Genomic DNA, 16043 nt, shown 5'->3' on the forward strand with positions numbered 1-16043 from the left:
CGGTTTCAATATTTTTTAAGCTATCACAAAGATAATGTCTATTTTGCTAGTCAGTTAAGAATATTTCATTTTGTTTCATTTTTGCAAGAAGTGCTTGGATAATTAATTGCTGGTGTGTTGTTTACAGAAATGGTAACAAGCTCACTATTTTGCTATTTAAATTCATCTACCATTGAGTATTTTTTTCTCTTCACTAAGTAAATTGTTCTTTTGTATTCATTTATTTGTCTTTACATATACCAATTTCAGGATAAGAGGACATGAAGTCATGGGTTCACTTTAGTAGTAGCCAGCACTGCAAGCAATGGAAGATCTGAACTTTAAGCTAAATTAGTCTTTCACTCAGTGTTCAATAACCTGTTGAGTGAGAGAGTAATTTAGTGATCTAAACCTGAAACTTTAGTAAGTTTGACTTTGTTTCTATCATATTTTATTCTTAAATACCATATGTCAAAGTTTTTGAATCACTCTTAATTTCTACTAACGTCGACAAGCCATATCCTATAAAGCTTGAGTTGTTATTAATTATGACTCTTCTACTACCTTTCTGTGAAGTGCCTTGCAGATTTAACTTTGTAGCATCCCATCATCCCTTATCTTCTTAACCTATCTGCATGAGTCATATCATGTTGCAAGAGCCCTATTTAGAATTATATCTTCAAATCAGACAAATCCTCAAGAAAGTCTTCACATAACTTTTGCACCTGATTTGTGGTGTGACCTTCAGTAAAATCAGAGTCTCCAGGGCCATCTTGATAAACTACTCTCGTCATATTGACGATTTATTTTTCTAGGCATCGTTTCTTTACCCCTAAGAATGGGAAAAAGTCTAGGCATAAACAACTTTCACTATTGACATCAGATATTGAGTCTCCATTTGCTCTGCCCTCTCCTTCATACTGTTATTTATCCTCTCTGAAAAGAAAGGCACAGCCTAAAGCTGAGGGAGAGCTTAAAATCACATGGAAGCTATGCTACTGAGAGGTAAATTTCAGTGACAGTTGTATTGTTTTGGGAAATGTTCAGTGTGTTCTATACTTTGGAAAAGGGGCATTTTTAGGACTTCTAAACCTCAATTCTGAATGTAGGCAGTTGTTTTGTGGGTGAATATATGTGGATTTAATATATATCTTTAGTTGATTGACACATAGCCTATGAGGATGAGAGTTTTGAGTTCTTTAGAAGAAATGTTTCACATACTTTAGAGTCATATGATAACAAATTCTGTACTATGATAGTTATTTGTGCACAAATTTTCCCTTCTGTCTCCTGCTGTGGTATAACTTAGGTCCCAGTAACTACTATATATTAAGTTTATTCCTATTCAGCTTACTGTAAGGCCCACTGGCTTTTAGAGGCATCTGTGTTCAGGAAAAAAAAAAAATGGAGGGTTAAAGCCACTGTCATTTTTATCAAATGGGAGCAGTCTATAAGAAAATGCTAGTTATCTGTATTGTTTTATGATCACTTAGGTGTCGTTGAAACATGCCTGATTTCTTTAGGCTCGATAAACCTGATTCTTTCGTTTCTTACTGTCTTGTGTTTATTTCCCCAACATGAACTTAGCGGTTTTCTAGATAGTCTTTCACTCTCTAAAAATAATTTACTGTGTAGGTGCTCCGTGACTTAGGGAAACAATTTATAAACTATAATTATTATCCCTCCAAAATTTTTGAATCTGTTAATTTGAATTAAAATGTTACAGGCCATGACAGATTTTTAAAATATGAAAATACCCATGACTAAGAATTCTCATTTGCTTCTTTAAACTTCATTTCTCATCTTAAGTCAATTTTGTTTTTTAAAAACTTATAGAGAGACGTGATACCTGAATAGAAACCAACTAAATTACATGTCAAATTCGTACTATATTGTTTTGTTAAAAGTCTCCCATTTTGTTCCTTTACTAATACACTATACAGTATCTTTTTCATTTTGGAACATCTCATTGGCATGCATCTTTTAAAAACAATTTAAGACTTTAATTCCCACCAAAATCCAGGATATAGGAGGTTTTAAAGCTCAATTGACTGAATATACAATTTAACCAGAAATAAAGATGAAAAATATTCTTTTCAATTCTTGCCAAGTTCATCAGAAGGCTTTTACTGAGAAGTTTAGGTCCATGACGTTTGGGAGTGAAACCAGGTGCAAAATAATATGTTGTCAGCAATTTTGCAATATTAGCCAGGAAGAGAAAAACTGCCAGGCTATAAATATGTCACATTCTTCTTAAAACTCAAGCCAGGTAACTGTAGAATGCCAACCAGCTAGCCAAGTGTTAATGTGAATTTTAAGTAATTTTCATTATATGCAGAAATCCTTATTACCCTAGTGGAGTAAATAACATGTCAGAATTTTTCAATCATTTTAATGAAAGAGTAGAAGAATTAAGCCCACGATTTTAAGGAATAGATGTATTCCTTCCCACAATGGTATCTTTTCAATGGCGAATCTTTTCAATGGTGAAATACATCTTTCTTGTTTCCTAAATATGACGAGTTGAAAATAGCCTCTTTTCATCATAAAAGAGTTCCTTTTCCACCTACTTATTTTTAAAATACAAGTTTGGTTGTGGTGTTCGTCCATACAAAAGCCATGGCTTTTCTCCCTTTTCATATTTAACATATAATATTCACAAATTACATGTGAAGAGAGCCAATCTTTTTCTATTGCTCTTCCTCATGATGGGTTCATTGACCCTCTCCTTTTTGAGTGCCTCTTTAGTGAAACTGGAAAACAGCTGTCTGAAATATGGCTATTATTTCTGGGGTTTAACAGACATGTGCCTTGGATAAATTAAGGAGCAGTCAAAGGAGGTCCATAAATATGAATACTTTGCCAGCTGCTTTTCCATTAAGCTCTGTTGGTTGAATGAAATTAGGAAATAATTATGTTGGTGGGGAATCTACTATATCCAAATGTAATATAATGTCTTCCTTTAACAACAGGGCCTAATTTTTTCCTATACACCAAATTAGTTTTCAGGGCAATCTACATTGCAAATTGGCCGATTTGCATTAAAACTATGCCTACTTCTTCTGATTTGTCAACACCTCTTTTTTTAAAAAAGTCTTTAACATTAAGTATGGGTGGGTAAGACCATCTGCTCGTAGAGCTTGCCTGCAGCTCCATCACTTAACACATGAGACAGGTTACAGCTGTTTAATTGTTGTGGAGCTGAATGATTATCATTCTATCCAAAATTAATATTTATATATGTATGCATAGAAAGCATGTGGTTAAACATAAGTGATCTAATTGTGAATTAATGGCATTAGGTATTCATTAATTAGTCCCCACATGAACAATGAAGTGTAAAATAATGCTTTTCACATACACTCCAACTCTTGGCATTTAAGATGAGTCCCTGTAGTGATTATTATGCATGTGAGTGATCCACTCCAAATACATTGGCATATGCAGGGGGAACAAAATCACCATGTAGCTGCCATAAAAAGCAGAGAGAAAACTATCTGTGTGGTTATCGCACATACCCTAAGTCTTTCCTCCCTCCAAAAGCATTATCCTCTGAACTGTGACCAGTGTAGATACAAAGCCACATAGTAAAAGCCTGAATGTGCAATTAGGATTGCATGTACCAGCATGTCACCCACAGTAAATGGAACCAGCTACTGGGAAAGCTTTTCTCAGCCAAGAGTAGGTTTCGTCCTGCACTTAGGAATAATAACACACAAACATACATTACTCTGCCACAAAAGTTTGCAATGTATATTCCATCACGTCTGCTTAGTATATTTCATAATGAAAAATACAATTAAAATTTCTTAGCAAAATTGCAATATAAGGATAGAGATATGCATATAAAATATGATAGTTAAATGTCTTAGTTCCCAAGTAGTTACTATAAAAATGACTTGTATTTCTGAATTTGTAAACAGATTATATGAATATTTATACAGATATTTACACTTCTTTAGTAAACATTAATTTATCTTGCTTGGAAAAATTACTAAGGAGGGAACACAAAATATATAAAGACCCATTGTGATGTGTACTTTTTTCCAAAAAAACTGAATTACATTTTGTTTGGGAATTGTTCATCTACATCAGCAGAGGGTTTATGTGAGACAAGGAATAAGAAAACTTCCTGATACAAAAGTGGAGTTATCTCCACTCTGGGAACTGGCCAGTTCATATGAAGAATATTCCCATTAAAGGGAGCGTAACTTGAGGAGGTGGAGCATGAGGGGGCTTATCCTGGCATTATTGGGGTAGAGTGAATTTCATGGCTTATGAAAACAAATCATTGGCAGTCCCAAGCTCCTCTGCTTAGTCAGATTTCTTCCTTACTTCATAGTCACTTAAAAGATACCAGCTACTTCCTGACTTTTCCTTTTTGAACTGTCTTTATTAATAAGACGAATTAATAATACCTAATATTTATCGAGTGTTTACTATGTGCTAAAGCACAATGCAGAGTTCTCTACTTACATTATCTTATTTAACCCTCACAACAACCTTATCAGGTAGACGCTATTAAAATCTCTATTGAGGGAGCCTAGACTCAGAGAGGGTACATGACTTTTTGATGGATGCACAGCTAGTAAGTAACAGAAACAAAATCCAAACCCAAGTGAGCCATTCCCAAGCCCATACTCTTAGGCACTAAACAATGTCACCTCCTAAATTACTTTTTAATTGGTGTGTGTGTATGTAGTGGAATAGGTGAAATTTAATTTTTTTCCTGTAGTAAAGAGAAATGAATATCTACATACCTGTCACAAAAGATTGAATTATCATAGAAACAGATCTAGTAATAATAGTGTCAGTGATGTCTTAATAATAACATATTACTTTTTGTATTCAGGAAAATTGAGTTATAGCTGATAACAGGACTCAGAGTTTACCAAAATAAAAATAACAATTACAATAACAAAAAAGAGGAAAATCAATTTATACTATGAAGGAGTTCAGAAAATTGTTAACTAGTTATTGAAAACTCTACATAACACCTTCCAAAATTTAAATTTATTTCCAGTTTTTTTGGTCAGCTGATATTATTAGTATGCTGAATACTATGTACAGACATTGACCACTGAAAACGCAGAAAGTGGGTAGACAACTTGTATAACCTGTATCATCAGCTCATGAAAAAAGGCTCAGAAAAGTTTTGTGCCCAGAATAAAAGTAGTAGACATCTGTGCACACTCTCAATCGCAATTAGAGAAAAATTACTCTCTCTGTACAACACCTTTGAAAAGAGCCATTTATCAATGATTTTCCCAAAATAAATTATAGTTTAATTTAGGTGAGTTAAAGGATAGTTCAATTTTGTTTATTTTCCCTGTGATCATCAAGAAAACTAACAAGAAAAAGACCCCAGTATATTTTACACAGTTATTTATAAGTCTTATTCTATAAATGTTTCTTATATATTAAATTTTATGAATAAACAAAAATAATGATATACAAGAAACTATACTCATTAATATTGACTAAATCAATAGATCATTTTTATGGTTTCCTGCAATTGTTAGTACTACACAGACACCATAATTGTTGTAACCGAGTTATCAAAATGTCAAAGATCCAAACATTATTTAGTGTAAAATTTTTTACGTTATAATTTTTATTAATGTTAAGAGCTGTCTCTGGATAATTAAGTTTCCAAATTAGGATACTAAAATATACCTGATTTTTTTATTAAGTTGATTGGGGTAACACTGGTTAATATAATTATATAATTTTCAGGTGTACATTATAATTTGACATCTATATATTCTATTGTGTAATTACCACCCAAAGTCTAGTTTCCTTCAGTTATCATATATTTGATCCCCTTTACCCACTTCACACTCCCCCTACTGATTTTTTTTTAAATCTAAGAAATCTCAAGATAATCTGTTTTCGCTTATGTTATTCAGTGAACTCAAACAAGAAGTAAAAATCTAAAGGTAGACATGGCTTACTAACATGTTTTTGAATGGACCAGTGAATGAAATCACGGCATGTGCAAAGACTACCACAAAACTCAGGTATCACGTGCCAAACAATAGTCATCTTTTTCCACAGGCTGTGCACATGGCAGCATCAGCAAATATACTCTCTACATTACGTGTTCCGTTGTTACTTCCATTTGTAGATATAGTCTACAATGAGGCATGAAATTCTAAACTAAAGGAAAATACCAAATATTATTCTAACAGTTATCTGTTCAAAGCTCTGCAGCTTATAATGGCACTTTTTCAGCAGTGCTGACTTTATAAAATTTGGTTTATCTCGAAGCACCTTTCCCATAGAATACAGATATATCTGACCTGTCTTAAATCAGGAAAAATATTATTTTATTCTTTTGCAATGTCTTGGTATAAATAATGTTCCAAACCAAAGGGTTTCGCTTGGGTAGGTGTATATAAGAGGCAGTATATTTGTACAGCTAATTTTTACACCAAATTTCCAAACTCTTAAAAAGAATAAAATATGCAAACTTTCAGAAAGAATTTATTTGATGCAGGTTTTCAAAAATTATTGCCAATTTTAGAGCAGTACAAGCTCCTTAAAGCACACGGGTATGTGTACACACGCACACGCATGCGTGCACACACACACAAACTGTTTTCCTCACTGACTACCTCACTTACTAGTTGTTAAAATTCAAATTAATTGGCTCACTTAAATAAGTTGAAATATATACTATGTTTTATCCTAATCTTAGAATGAGAATTCTATGGTGAGAAGACCATTTTAAGGGGCCTGAGTAAATTGTTTTATGGTGTTTAAAATTATGTCAGTGTCATAATCCTTTATGACAGGGTAATCAGTAATAAAACAGTGCAGTGCGTACCAATTAAAGAACATCAAATCAATGAGTTTGCAGCTTGCATGCTGATTTAGACAGTCACTGATTGGAATAAATAGATTTAATATGTACTTATTTGCAGACTGTAGCTTTTCTCTCATCCTACAGGAGCTGCTACATGAATAATCTAAGAATGATACCTACTTAGGATTTTAATGAGATACTAATGTGAATCATCTTTTAAAGTCTGTATTATAAAGTAGTATGAAACACACAATGCTAAATAAAAATTTGTCCTCGACTCCAAGGACTTTGCAGGAATCGCCATAGTGAAGAATATCTATGTTTTATTATGTACTCATCTGATTGAATTACCCTCCTTTGTTTCTTCTCTGTATTTTTAAGCATCAGTTTGACAGTCAAAGGAAAGCAAATTTGGAATTAATCTTATTCTGTATAGATCTCCAAATATCCCAGTTCCTCCCTAAAGCAGGCATATACACTCCTTTGACCTCATTTTTAAATGAACATCCTTCTTTGAGACTACCACTCAGCAGATATTTCTTGTACAACCTTTATGTATCGACTGAGCTACTTCTGTTCTTGGATTTTACAAACTAATTTGTTTTAGTTTTTCCGATTTTAGCCCTAGTTTAAATATCTTGCCAATTGGTTTTCCAAACTATGGGCTTTTAGAACAGGTTACAACAGTTCTTATAAAGCTTCCTTTAATCTATGTAAGGTACTCTCATTTATTAGGCTTTGCCAACAAGTTAATATTTCAAGTTAGTTTGGATTTTAATCTTACTTCCTGATTTCTCTATTTGTTAGTGTTGAATGAAAGATGTTCCACATTTTTTCATCTTATTTTTTCATTTAAGTAAATTCATTGACCAATCTAAAAACAGATGATGCTTCTAGTCTGTCTTACCTAGGCACATGGTTCTGGTTCTTCCGAGTTGTAAATATAGCTTATTTTTTAAGTATACGGTCTTTGGCCTCAGACTATTGGATTGGAATTTTGGCTTTGTCACTTGTTATCATTTTGACTTTGAGAAAGCTATTTAATTAGCCATGCCTCAATTTCTTCATTTGTGAAATAAGAAAGATAATAATAGTACCTATTACCCTATAGGATGGTGAAAGTTAGGTCAGCTAATTCATGTAAAATGCTTAGCATAGTTTGCAGCACAATTTAACAGTCAGTAAATGGTAGTTATGATTAATACTACTGTATATAGTTGGGATCAATGGATTGAGCAAGGGGAGAGGAGCAGATGGACGAAGGAGAGAGGAAGGATGTTGTAAATGAGGCACTGCTTACATTGCTTCTTTCTCAAAAGGTAGCCTCTGGATTATTCGTAGAATTTCTTCAAAAGCTGCAAACACATGTAGGACATACTAGGACCGCCACCATAGTACTTTTAATCATTTTATTCAGCAGTTATTAAGCATCTCTTATGAACCAGGCAATCAAAATACGATTAGCATGGCCACGGAGTTTTCATTTCCAACAGGGAAGGTTTATACACTAGGTCCCTGTGTCTGTCTATTCTTAAAGCCATATATTTTCATGGAATCTCTTAAATGGCGTTATCACAGCTAGTTCTCGATTTTTCTCTTCTTTTACATTTACCCTGGTGTTCATACTCCTAGATTTTGCCCATGAGAAGTATTCTGGGCAGGGAAAGGGAAATCAGAGAACTAGAGGACATGGAGGAGGGCTGCCCATAATTTTGCAACATAAGCAGATGAGGCAACAACATGTAAGTAGAATTTCCAAAAAGTTGCTATTTCTTCCTAATTAGGGATTTAAAACGGTACAAGACTACACATTAATCAGAGTCACTCCTAAGGGGCGTTAGAACCCAGGTCCATTACATAGGGGTACAGACAAGAGCAAGTCATTTCGTGTCCACCTCCACCCATCTTCTCCAAAATGCAAAGGGGAAAAATATGGTAAATAGGGGCCTTGAAAGAGAAAGAATTCTTTTTTAAAAGAAGCACCTTAAGGGGAATGCGTAAAAAGGATACAGTACAAGTCATTTGCTTTGGTGATAAGGGAGGTTTATGGGCTAATCATGTAATAAAAATATTTTGGATGAGCCGAACCTTTCTCTTGCATCTAAAATTTCACCGAGCCTTTGCCCACCTGTACCGGCAGGTAGATCAAGACCTCCAGTTCATGGGCTTGCCACCTGAGCAGATGCTTCATTGCGTTCTGGGGATGACTGTTTGTCTGAATATATTTTGAAAGAGAGACAATTAAAGCCAAGAATTAGCCCTGGTGTTTAAAAGACACTCACATTCTGCCATTTAAGGTAGATCTACCTAGCATTTTTTCAAGGAAGCCACATAGAAGAAAACGAAAACTGGTAGTAATACCCTGTGGTTTGGGGGAAAGAAGTCGCCTTTTAAATTTATATTTGGTCAGGAATGATTGCATAGTATTTCTACAATCCTTTCATCAGTTTCTCCTATTGAAAAAAAAAAAAAAGTGTTTCTATGTCTCCAAGAAGAGGCATGACATTGTGATTAAGGCAGCCTGGATTGCTAGCCTACAACCTGGCACCAATTGCTTAGCTCTCCTCTCCTCAGTTTCTTCATCCATATTTACTCTATCAACTGTATTTACGTCATAGGATGATGGTGAAGATTAAACGAGAGAGTCATATAAAACACTTAGGACAGAACTATCTGATACGACGTAAGCCTGTATCATTATCTTCAGGGATCAGAGTACTTCAGGTGTGTCCCCTGGATTATTCTGAACCCGGTCTGAATCAGGAGAAAAAGACCTGGGCCAGAGTTAGAAACTTGGAAATCATTACTACATCAGCCAGGTGTTCATAATCTGCAAGTTATGAAACTAGAGCTCACACAAGAGCTGAAATCATAGGCAGCACCTTGTGTTTGTGAGCACGTGTGCATTGCTTCTGGAGGGAGAATCCATAACTCTCACCACTTTTCTCAGAGATCTGAGACCCCAACAAGATTAAGAATCACTGTCTTATAGGAAATACAGTAATACTCACCCTCTATGTTCCACATGGGTCTCCTTAAAAGATAAATAATTGAAACTCCAAGGAACGTATTTTATGAATACAACATTTTACTGAAGAATAGTTTTTAAAGGGCTCCATTTTATATGTCTGCTACTCATTTTTATAAGAGTTTTCTTCTATAAAACAAATTTAAAACTTCTTATAGATCTAATAAGAATGACTCCAGTGTCAGAACACGCTTGTTAGTTTTCAGTCCTTTTTTGCAACTTAATGTTAATTTCAGCATTTGTTAGGCATATTAATTTTTAAATATACTGTATATTTTTACGATTATTGTTCCTAATGGCTTCTTACAACATGCCTGCATTTTTCTGATTATTTCCTGTAGTGGCTTATATAATGATGTTTTTATTGTTGCAGTTATTATTTTTAATAATTATTCGAACGTCATGTATCGACATCTCCCTTTAACATCTTCATTATTTAGAACCAGGCTTTTGTGGTATTGCCAGAAAGTTTACTTCTCAAGGCCAAGATGTAGGTGGTAGTTTTTCCCTCTTTCTGTCTTAAACTATCAGCCTAATAGTTCTCTCCTGTGATATAAAATGGGAATGACAAACCTTGGTATCTTTTTCTCAGTGCAGATATTTTTCTTATGGTTAGTTTTTAATTTTTCGCAAAACTTGTGTTTATTTTTAATATTTAAAGTGTTATGTAAATTTTAAACTGCCGTATATTTTAAATGTATTTTCTAATTTCAGCTTCACTTTCGACGTTCTCTTGACTCGGTGACAAACCTACCTTTACCTGTAATCAATCCACTGTTTTGTATAATTGATTGTTTGCTAAAATAACGGGATTAGCTAAATTAGAAATAATTTATTCCTACTTTAAAACTACTAATCCAGATCAGAATTAATTATATTCCTTGTTTTGGTTGTATTCATTGAAGTGGACCTGATGTGAAAGCAAAAGGCTTATTACTCTTCAGCTGTGATCGGTGTCATTAATTTTCATAATCTAAGAAAATTCCCTCAGAAACACTGCCCCGTCTGAATCCGAAACGCCAGAATTTTTTATGAGCTATTAATAAGGGGCTCTGCTAAATTGTATAATGTTTAGAAGGAATTAAGAAATTCTATGAATGATGTTATTCAATAATACGTTTTTATTTTAATGTTTGAAAATGGAATTATTTTTATTAAATTATAATTTTAGAGTAGTGCCTAAGACAGTTTCTTCCTTACCTTAATCTCCCCTGTAATATATTGTCAATTAGCTCTGTTTATTTTTAAATGCAATTCAAAAACCTCTAATGGAATCCTGTGGCAAAGAGAAGAATCCTTTTATATACACAGTACAGATGTGTCAAAACCACTTATGGTTTTGTTTACACGCATGACAAAACTACGAGGCCTGAGTGGCTCAACTGAAAGTTACAGTTTAAATCATTCTGCTAAGAGTTCTGCTATCACTTGCATATGTCAGTAATGAAAAATAATCAACATAAGTGTCTTTGAAAAGCAATTTTAGATCATTAAAGATGTATGAATTTTGACGAAGCAAGAAGATTTGAAGCTTATTGAGAAAATGTTTGGTCTCTGCGTTGAATGAAGGGAGGGAGGTATTTATGCCTCTGTTCAAGAGGAAAGGTTTAACCTAATTATCACCTCAGGAAAGAGTAAATGGACAGGTACAGTGAAAGACTCAGTCTTAATCTTGACTGTTCCTGCAAAGCTTTTGTGAGAAAACAGAGCCTATTTCCTGTATGAATCCTAAAAAAAAAACAGGATCTTAGAACAGCTCATATTTCCTGGTGGACTAGATACAGCATTGTCCCTCTGACGTGTCATCAAGGGCCATTAGGTAATCATTTTCTACCGAACTTACACACACTCTTTTCATAATATATAAATTTTCTCCATTTGCTAAAGGATTCTCAATTTTATTCTTTTTTCCTTTATTTCTTATTTATTAACCATTGAAGTTTGACCATTTGTAAATATGCACGTAACTCGAGAGAGAAGGTGAACGAAGCAGGATTTCTGTGGGTCTGCCTCTCAGGTTGAAGAAAGGCGGCAGCAAAACATACATAAATGGTTCCTCCGGGGCTTCTGGGTTGTGTCGCCCTTTCTGCCGTTCCACGGGGTAACTCTTAGGAAACTACTGTGTTAAAAACAAACTTTTGAAAAATAGAATTATTTTCTTTTCTCCCCACTCCCCCAAAAGTTGGGTAATGATAGACGTCATAGCTCTAAATATCTAAAATTCTTTAGCAATAAAGAATTGATTCCATTTGCTCTACTTAGCTAGCGAAGTATTATCTCAAGAAGGATCAGGGCAGGTGCGTTGTAAACATTCTAGGAAAGGTAGTGTTAGTCGACCTGCGTACAGTGCTCAGTGTGTCCTGGAGTCGTGACTACATTTGCTAAAACGTGAATATATTGCATTTTTAGAAGCTATGAAGTGCATCTCTGTCGTGTGATGTGAGTCTCATGTCAGCTGCAGCTACTCGATTTGCATGTAAATTCTGAAAATTTCCTTGTCCCATGTGACATTTCTGAAATGTCTGTCTGTTCTTTTTTCCTTTTTAATTTCTCAAGCTCACTATTTGGATAAGATAGTTAAAGGTACTGTATACTTGCTCTTTGTTGACATATCTACATATATATCTATATAACCGTGTATTAGATTGCACTAGGTATGAAAATAGACTGTTTTTCATGCATACTTTGTAAATTATAAATCAGGCTTACATTATGTGAAATGCCTTGGATTTAAAGTATGGAGACTTAAATGTTTGTGTCTCATTTTTATAATTTTGGGTTATCACAGATTTCATTCCTATGTAAAAGGGCTTCACTAGAACCAAAAAACTGAAGATAACAGTACATTTGCTGTTTTTTGTTTATTATTTTTTGTTTTTGTTTTAAGATCTTCATTGTTGGCAATTCAGCTAATGAGCTTTAAACTCTAAATTAAAGAATCACAATTGTTCACTCTCTTATCACAGAATAAGAAATTGCCAATCTAAAGAAGATTCTGGTTAACATATGTTGAGAGAAATCTCATTTATCCTCATATAGCAACTTCATTGGCTTTTCCTAAGTGTTTCAAAATACGTGTGATATCATAATTCGTTTTGTTATTTTCTAAAATACTACAAAATACTATGCATTCTATAAAACAGAAATGATAACAGTACTCAACAGAAAACAGCAGATCCTCATGTCTTCAGTTATCGTAGAAAGAGATGAAAAATATTTTTTCAGAAAATTCCCTTTCCCTTTCTCTTCAGATTATCTATTTTCTATTCCTTGTTTGTGCTTTTCATTAGAATATGAAAATATTCATGGCAATATCCAGGCTTTCATATAATAACTTGTGTGTGCACGCAGTCAGCTGCTGCACCTCTTTGTCAGTGGGGCAATTAAATCTTTCTTTTTTCATTCAAATCAAAACAAAAACATCCATAAAGAAAATTCACCTTTTATGTATTGAATAATCTATAAATGTAGACAGAAATTGTCTGAAAGAAAAGAAGGAGCAAAATTAATCTCATTCTGGCCTGATGGTATCCATAAGTATAATTTTATTATACCCCGCCACAAGAGACTGTCAAAATATTCTTCTTTCTGTTAACTCTGATCTTAAGAGACAAAACATCTCTTTGAGATATTTTCATTTCAAGTTTCGCAGTGGAGGAGGGGAAACCAATATATGAATAATTCTATTAATACAGGCTTAAAATAAGCATCTTTAAACAGATTGTTCCCTTAAATTTTGTCACCAGAACAAGAGTAGCATTCCAATTACAAGAAGCTGTATAACCCCAGTTGCTGTAGCATTATTTTTACCAATATACATTTTATACCAAATTACAAATAATTCTGTCCAAAGAGATCTGATTAATAGCCAATTATTCTTTCAGTTTTAGAGCATTTATATCCTTGTTTCTGTCAGTGTCATATCAAACTCATAGACAAGAACACCAGAATCTACCTAAGTGTCATCCTCATAAACAGATCATGTTGGCTGCATGCCAGATATCATCAGTAAAAAGTGGCAAAATTGTTTTTTTTCTTTAAATGTCATGTTAGACTGAAACAATTATAGATTTTGGATATATTAAATTATTTTAATTGTTTCCCAAATTTTCCCTCCTTGCCCATAAAAGCAGACAAGATAGGATATAAAGGTAACAGCATAAAAGCCTTAGGGAGATTGTCACAAAATATCACTCTTCGCTATCTGTCTTGAAGCACGTCACTACCGTGTTTTTGTTCAGTCTATCAATGTTTTATTGTGGTCCTTATGGTATTTCATTTTGTCCGTCCTAAGTAATCAAATATGCACAGCTACTACATTTAGTTGGAAATCCTGTCAGTCCTGTCCCATCCGTATGCAGCCTGAATCCTAATGTTTGTTAGAATAGATGCTAAGCTGCTTCACTATTTCCTGGGCTTTGCTTATTCTGTGACAAGGAATGTACTCTTGGCATAAAGTATAGTCATTGATACTGGCCTATACTTTGTGCAATTATTTAATGCACTGTAATTTCACATGAATATACGGCAACTCTGAGGCCAGATAAAATTAATGTTCTCTTTTTAACATCATTCATATCCTCATACCCACTTTCATGCTTTTGAATTTAGAGGGAATTTTTTAAAGCAACAAGGTGCTTTAAGAAGGTATGTCCTAAAGAGTGGCCAGTAATGATTACAACAGATTAAAAATCTATACCAGGGATTCTGAAATTATCTTGTTGAGGTGATTTTTCACACCATGCAATCAACCGATCAACCTTGTTGCTTTGCTAAAGAAAAAAAATTTAAGTTAATTTTGTCTGGCCTGAAGCTATTTAGTGGGTTGTTGCATATATTTCTGTCCTGCGCAGGTAAGTGGTGTCTCAAGGGTCAGGCCAATCAAAGATGCCACTTGGATAAGAATTAGATTCCTTAGATAATGTTGCTGTTTCTATCCATGTGCAATTACAGTATTTGTGCTGTTTATAAAGGCCTGTTCCCACTCAGTGTCCCTTATCTGTTTATTTTAGGCGCGAAAACTTTCAATACTCAAATCCCTTGTTTTCCTTCTTTGTCTCTTTCGACAGAGGGTTGTCCCGGCCTGTGCAACAGCAATGGAAGGTGTACGCTGGACCAAAACGGCTGGCATTGTGTTTGCCAGCCGGGGTGGAGAGGAGCCGGATGCGATGTGGCCATGGAGACTCTCTGCACAGATAGCAAGGACAATGAAGGAGGTAGGAAATGCCGAGCATGAAAACGAGTGTGTGCCAGAACGCAGGTTCACGGGGTGCAGCGAGGACGAGAGTCGTCTGTTGCCAAAAAAATTTCGATCCCATTAGGTTTGATGGATTGAAAAATGTATGAGTGCTTGATAGAATGATTTTGCTCCCTATTTTCCCTGAAACCAATGTGAGATCATTATCATTCAGGGAAAAGACAGGGTAAACAAGCTACTGTATAATGTACATTGTCCTCTGTTCCTTTTCCTAATCTCCAGGTGACGATTGTCCTCGTCACAGTATTTAGGGCCCTGCGAGTTGGGAGCTCTAAAGCAGTATATTTTAATAACTAAACAATTCAAAAGATGCAAGGTATTTTCCAAGCTCTGCTGTTGAAAGGAATGGATGACAAAGTAAAACAGTAACAGAAACGGTCCCCTTGAAGCCGTATTTCCAATGTCTTTTTATCCTTAACTTTACATGCTGTTAAAAAAAAGATTGTCATATTCCACCCAGTGTAAGCCCTGAGTTAAGAAATAATTATTTTCCCCATTGTTCACATCCTCCATGCTACTATATTTTAATTTCAAAGGATGAGAGCGAGAGTTGCCAGTTACTTCCCCGGTGATGGAGTAGTTGACCCGAGAGCTGCTCGGTTTGGCATGCCTTTAGGACGGTTTTTAGAAAGGGTTCAGCTCCCAGCTGGGCCTCTGTGGTCACTCACTCTGGGGGTTAGGATATGTTTCCCTACCCCCTCCTTCATTCCCCCCGCTCTTTGGGGACTGTCCGTATGGGCAGTCGAATGTTGGTCCAGAGTACAGGGTTTGGAGTCAGACCTTCACTCCACCTCGTGGTACTTATGTGACCTTACACAAGATTCCGATCTCTTCAAACTTCATTTGCTTCGCCTGTAAAGTAGAAATATGAGAGGTTGTGAAAGGATTAAATGAGAGAATATATGGAAAGTATTTAGCGTATTACCAGGCATATGGTATGTTGTATGGAGCAGCGATTAGTATCCAGTTTT

The 16043-nt window shown here is 34.8% G+C and overlaps 1 protein-coding gene across 1 annotated transcript in view; it reads left to right on the forward strand.

Moving 5' to 3' along the window:
- Window positions 1–16043, forward strand: part of TENM3 (teneurin transmembrane protein 3) — a 400387-nt gene that overhangs the window by 312557 nt on the left and 71787 nt on the right. The window contains 1 exon segment of the mRNA XM_025050015.1: window positions 14885–15031. Within this exon segment, the coding sequence (XP_024905783.1) occupies window positions 14885–15031 (147 nt within the window).

Source organism: Pteropus alecto, unplaced genomic scaffold (genome assembly GCF_000325575.1).
Source record: "Pteropus alecto unplaced genomic scaffold, ASM32557v1 scaffold24, whole genome shotgun sequence".
NCBI classification, from domain to species: domain Eukaryota; kingdom Metazoa; phylum Chordata; class Mammalia; order Chiroptera; family Pteropodidae; genus Pteropus; species Pteropus alecto.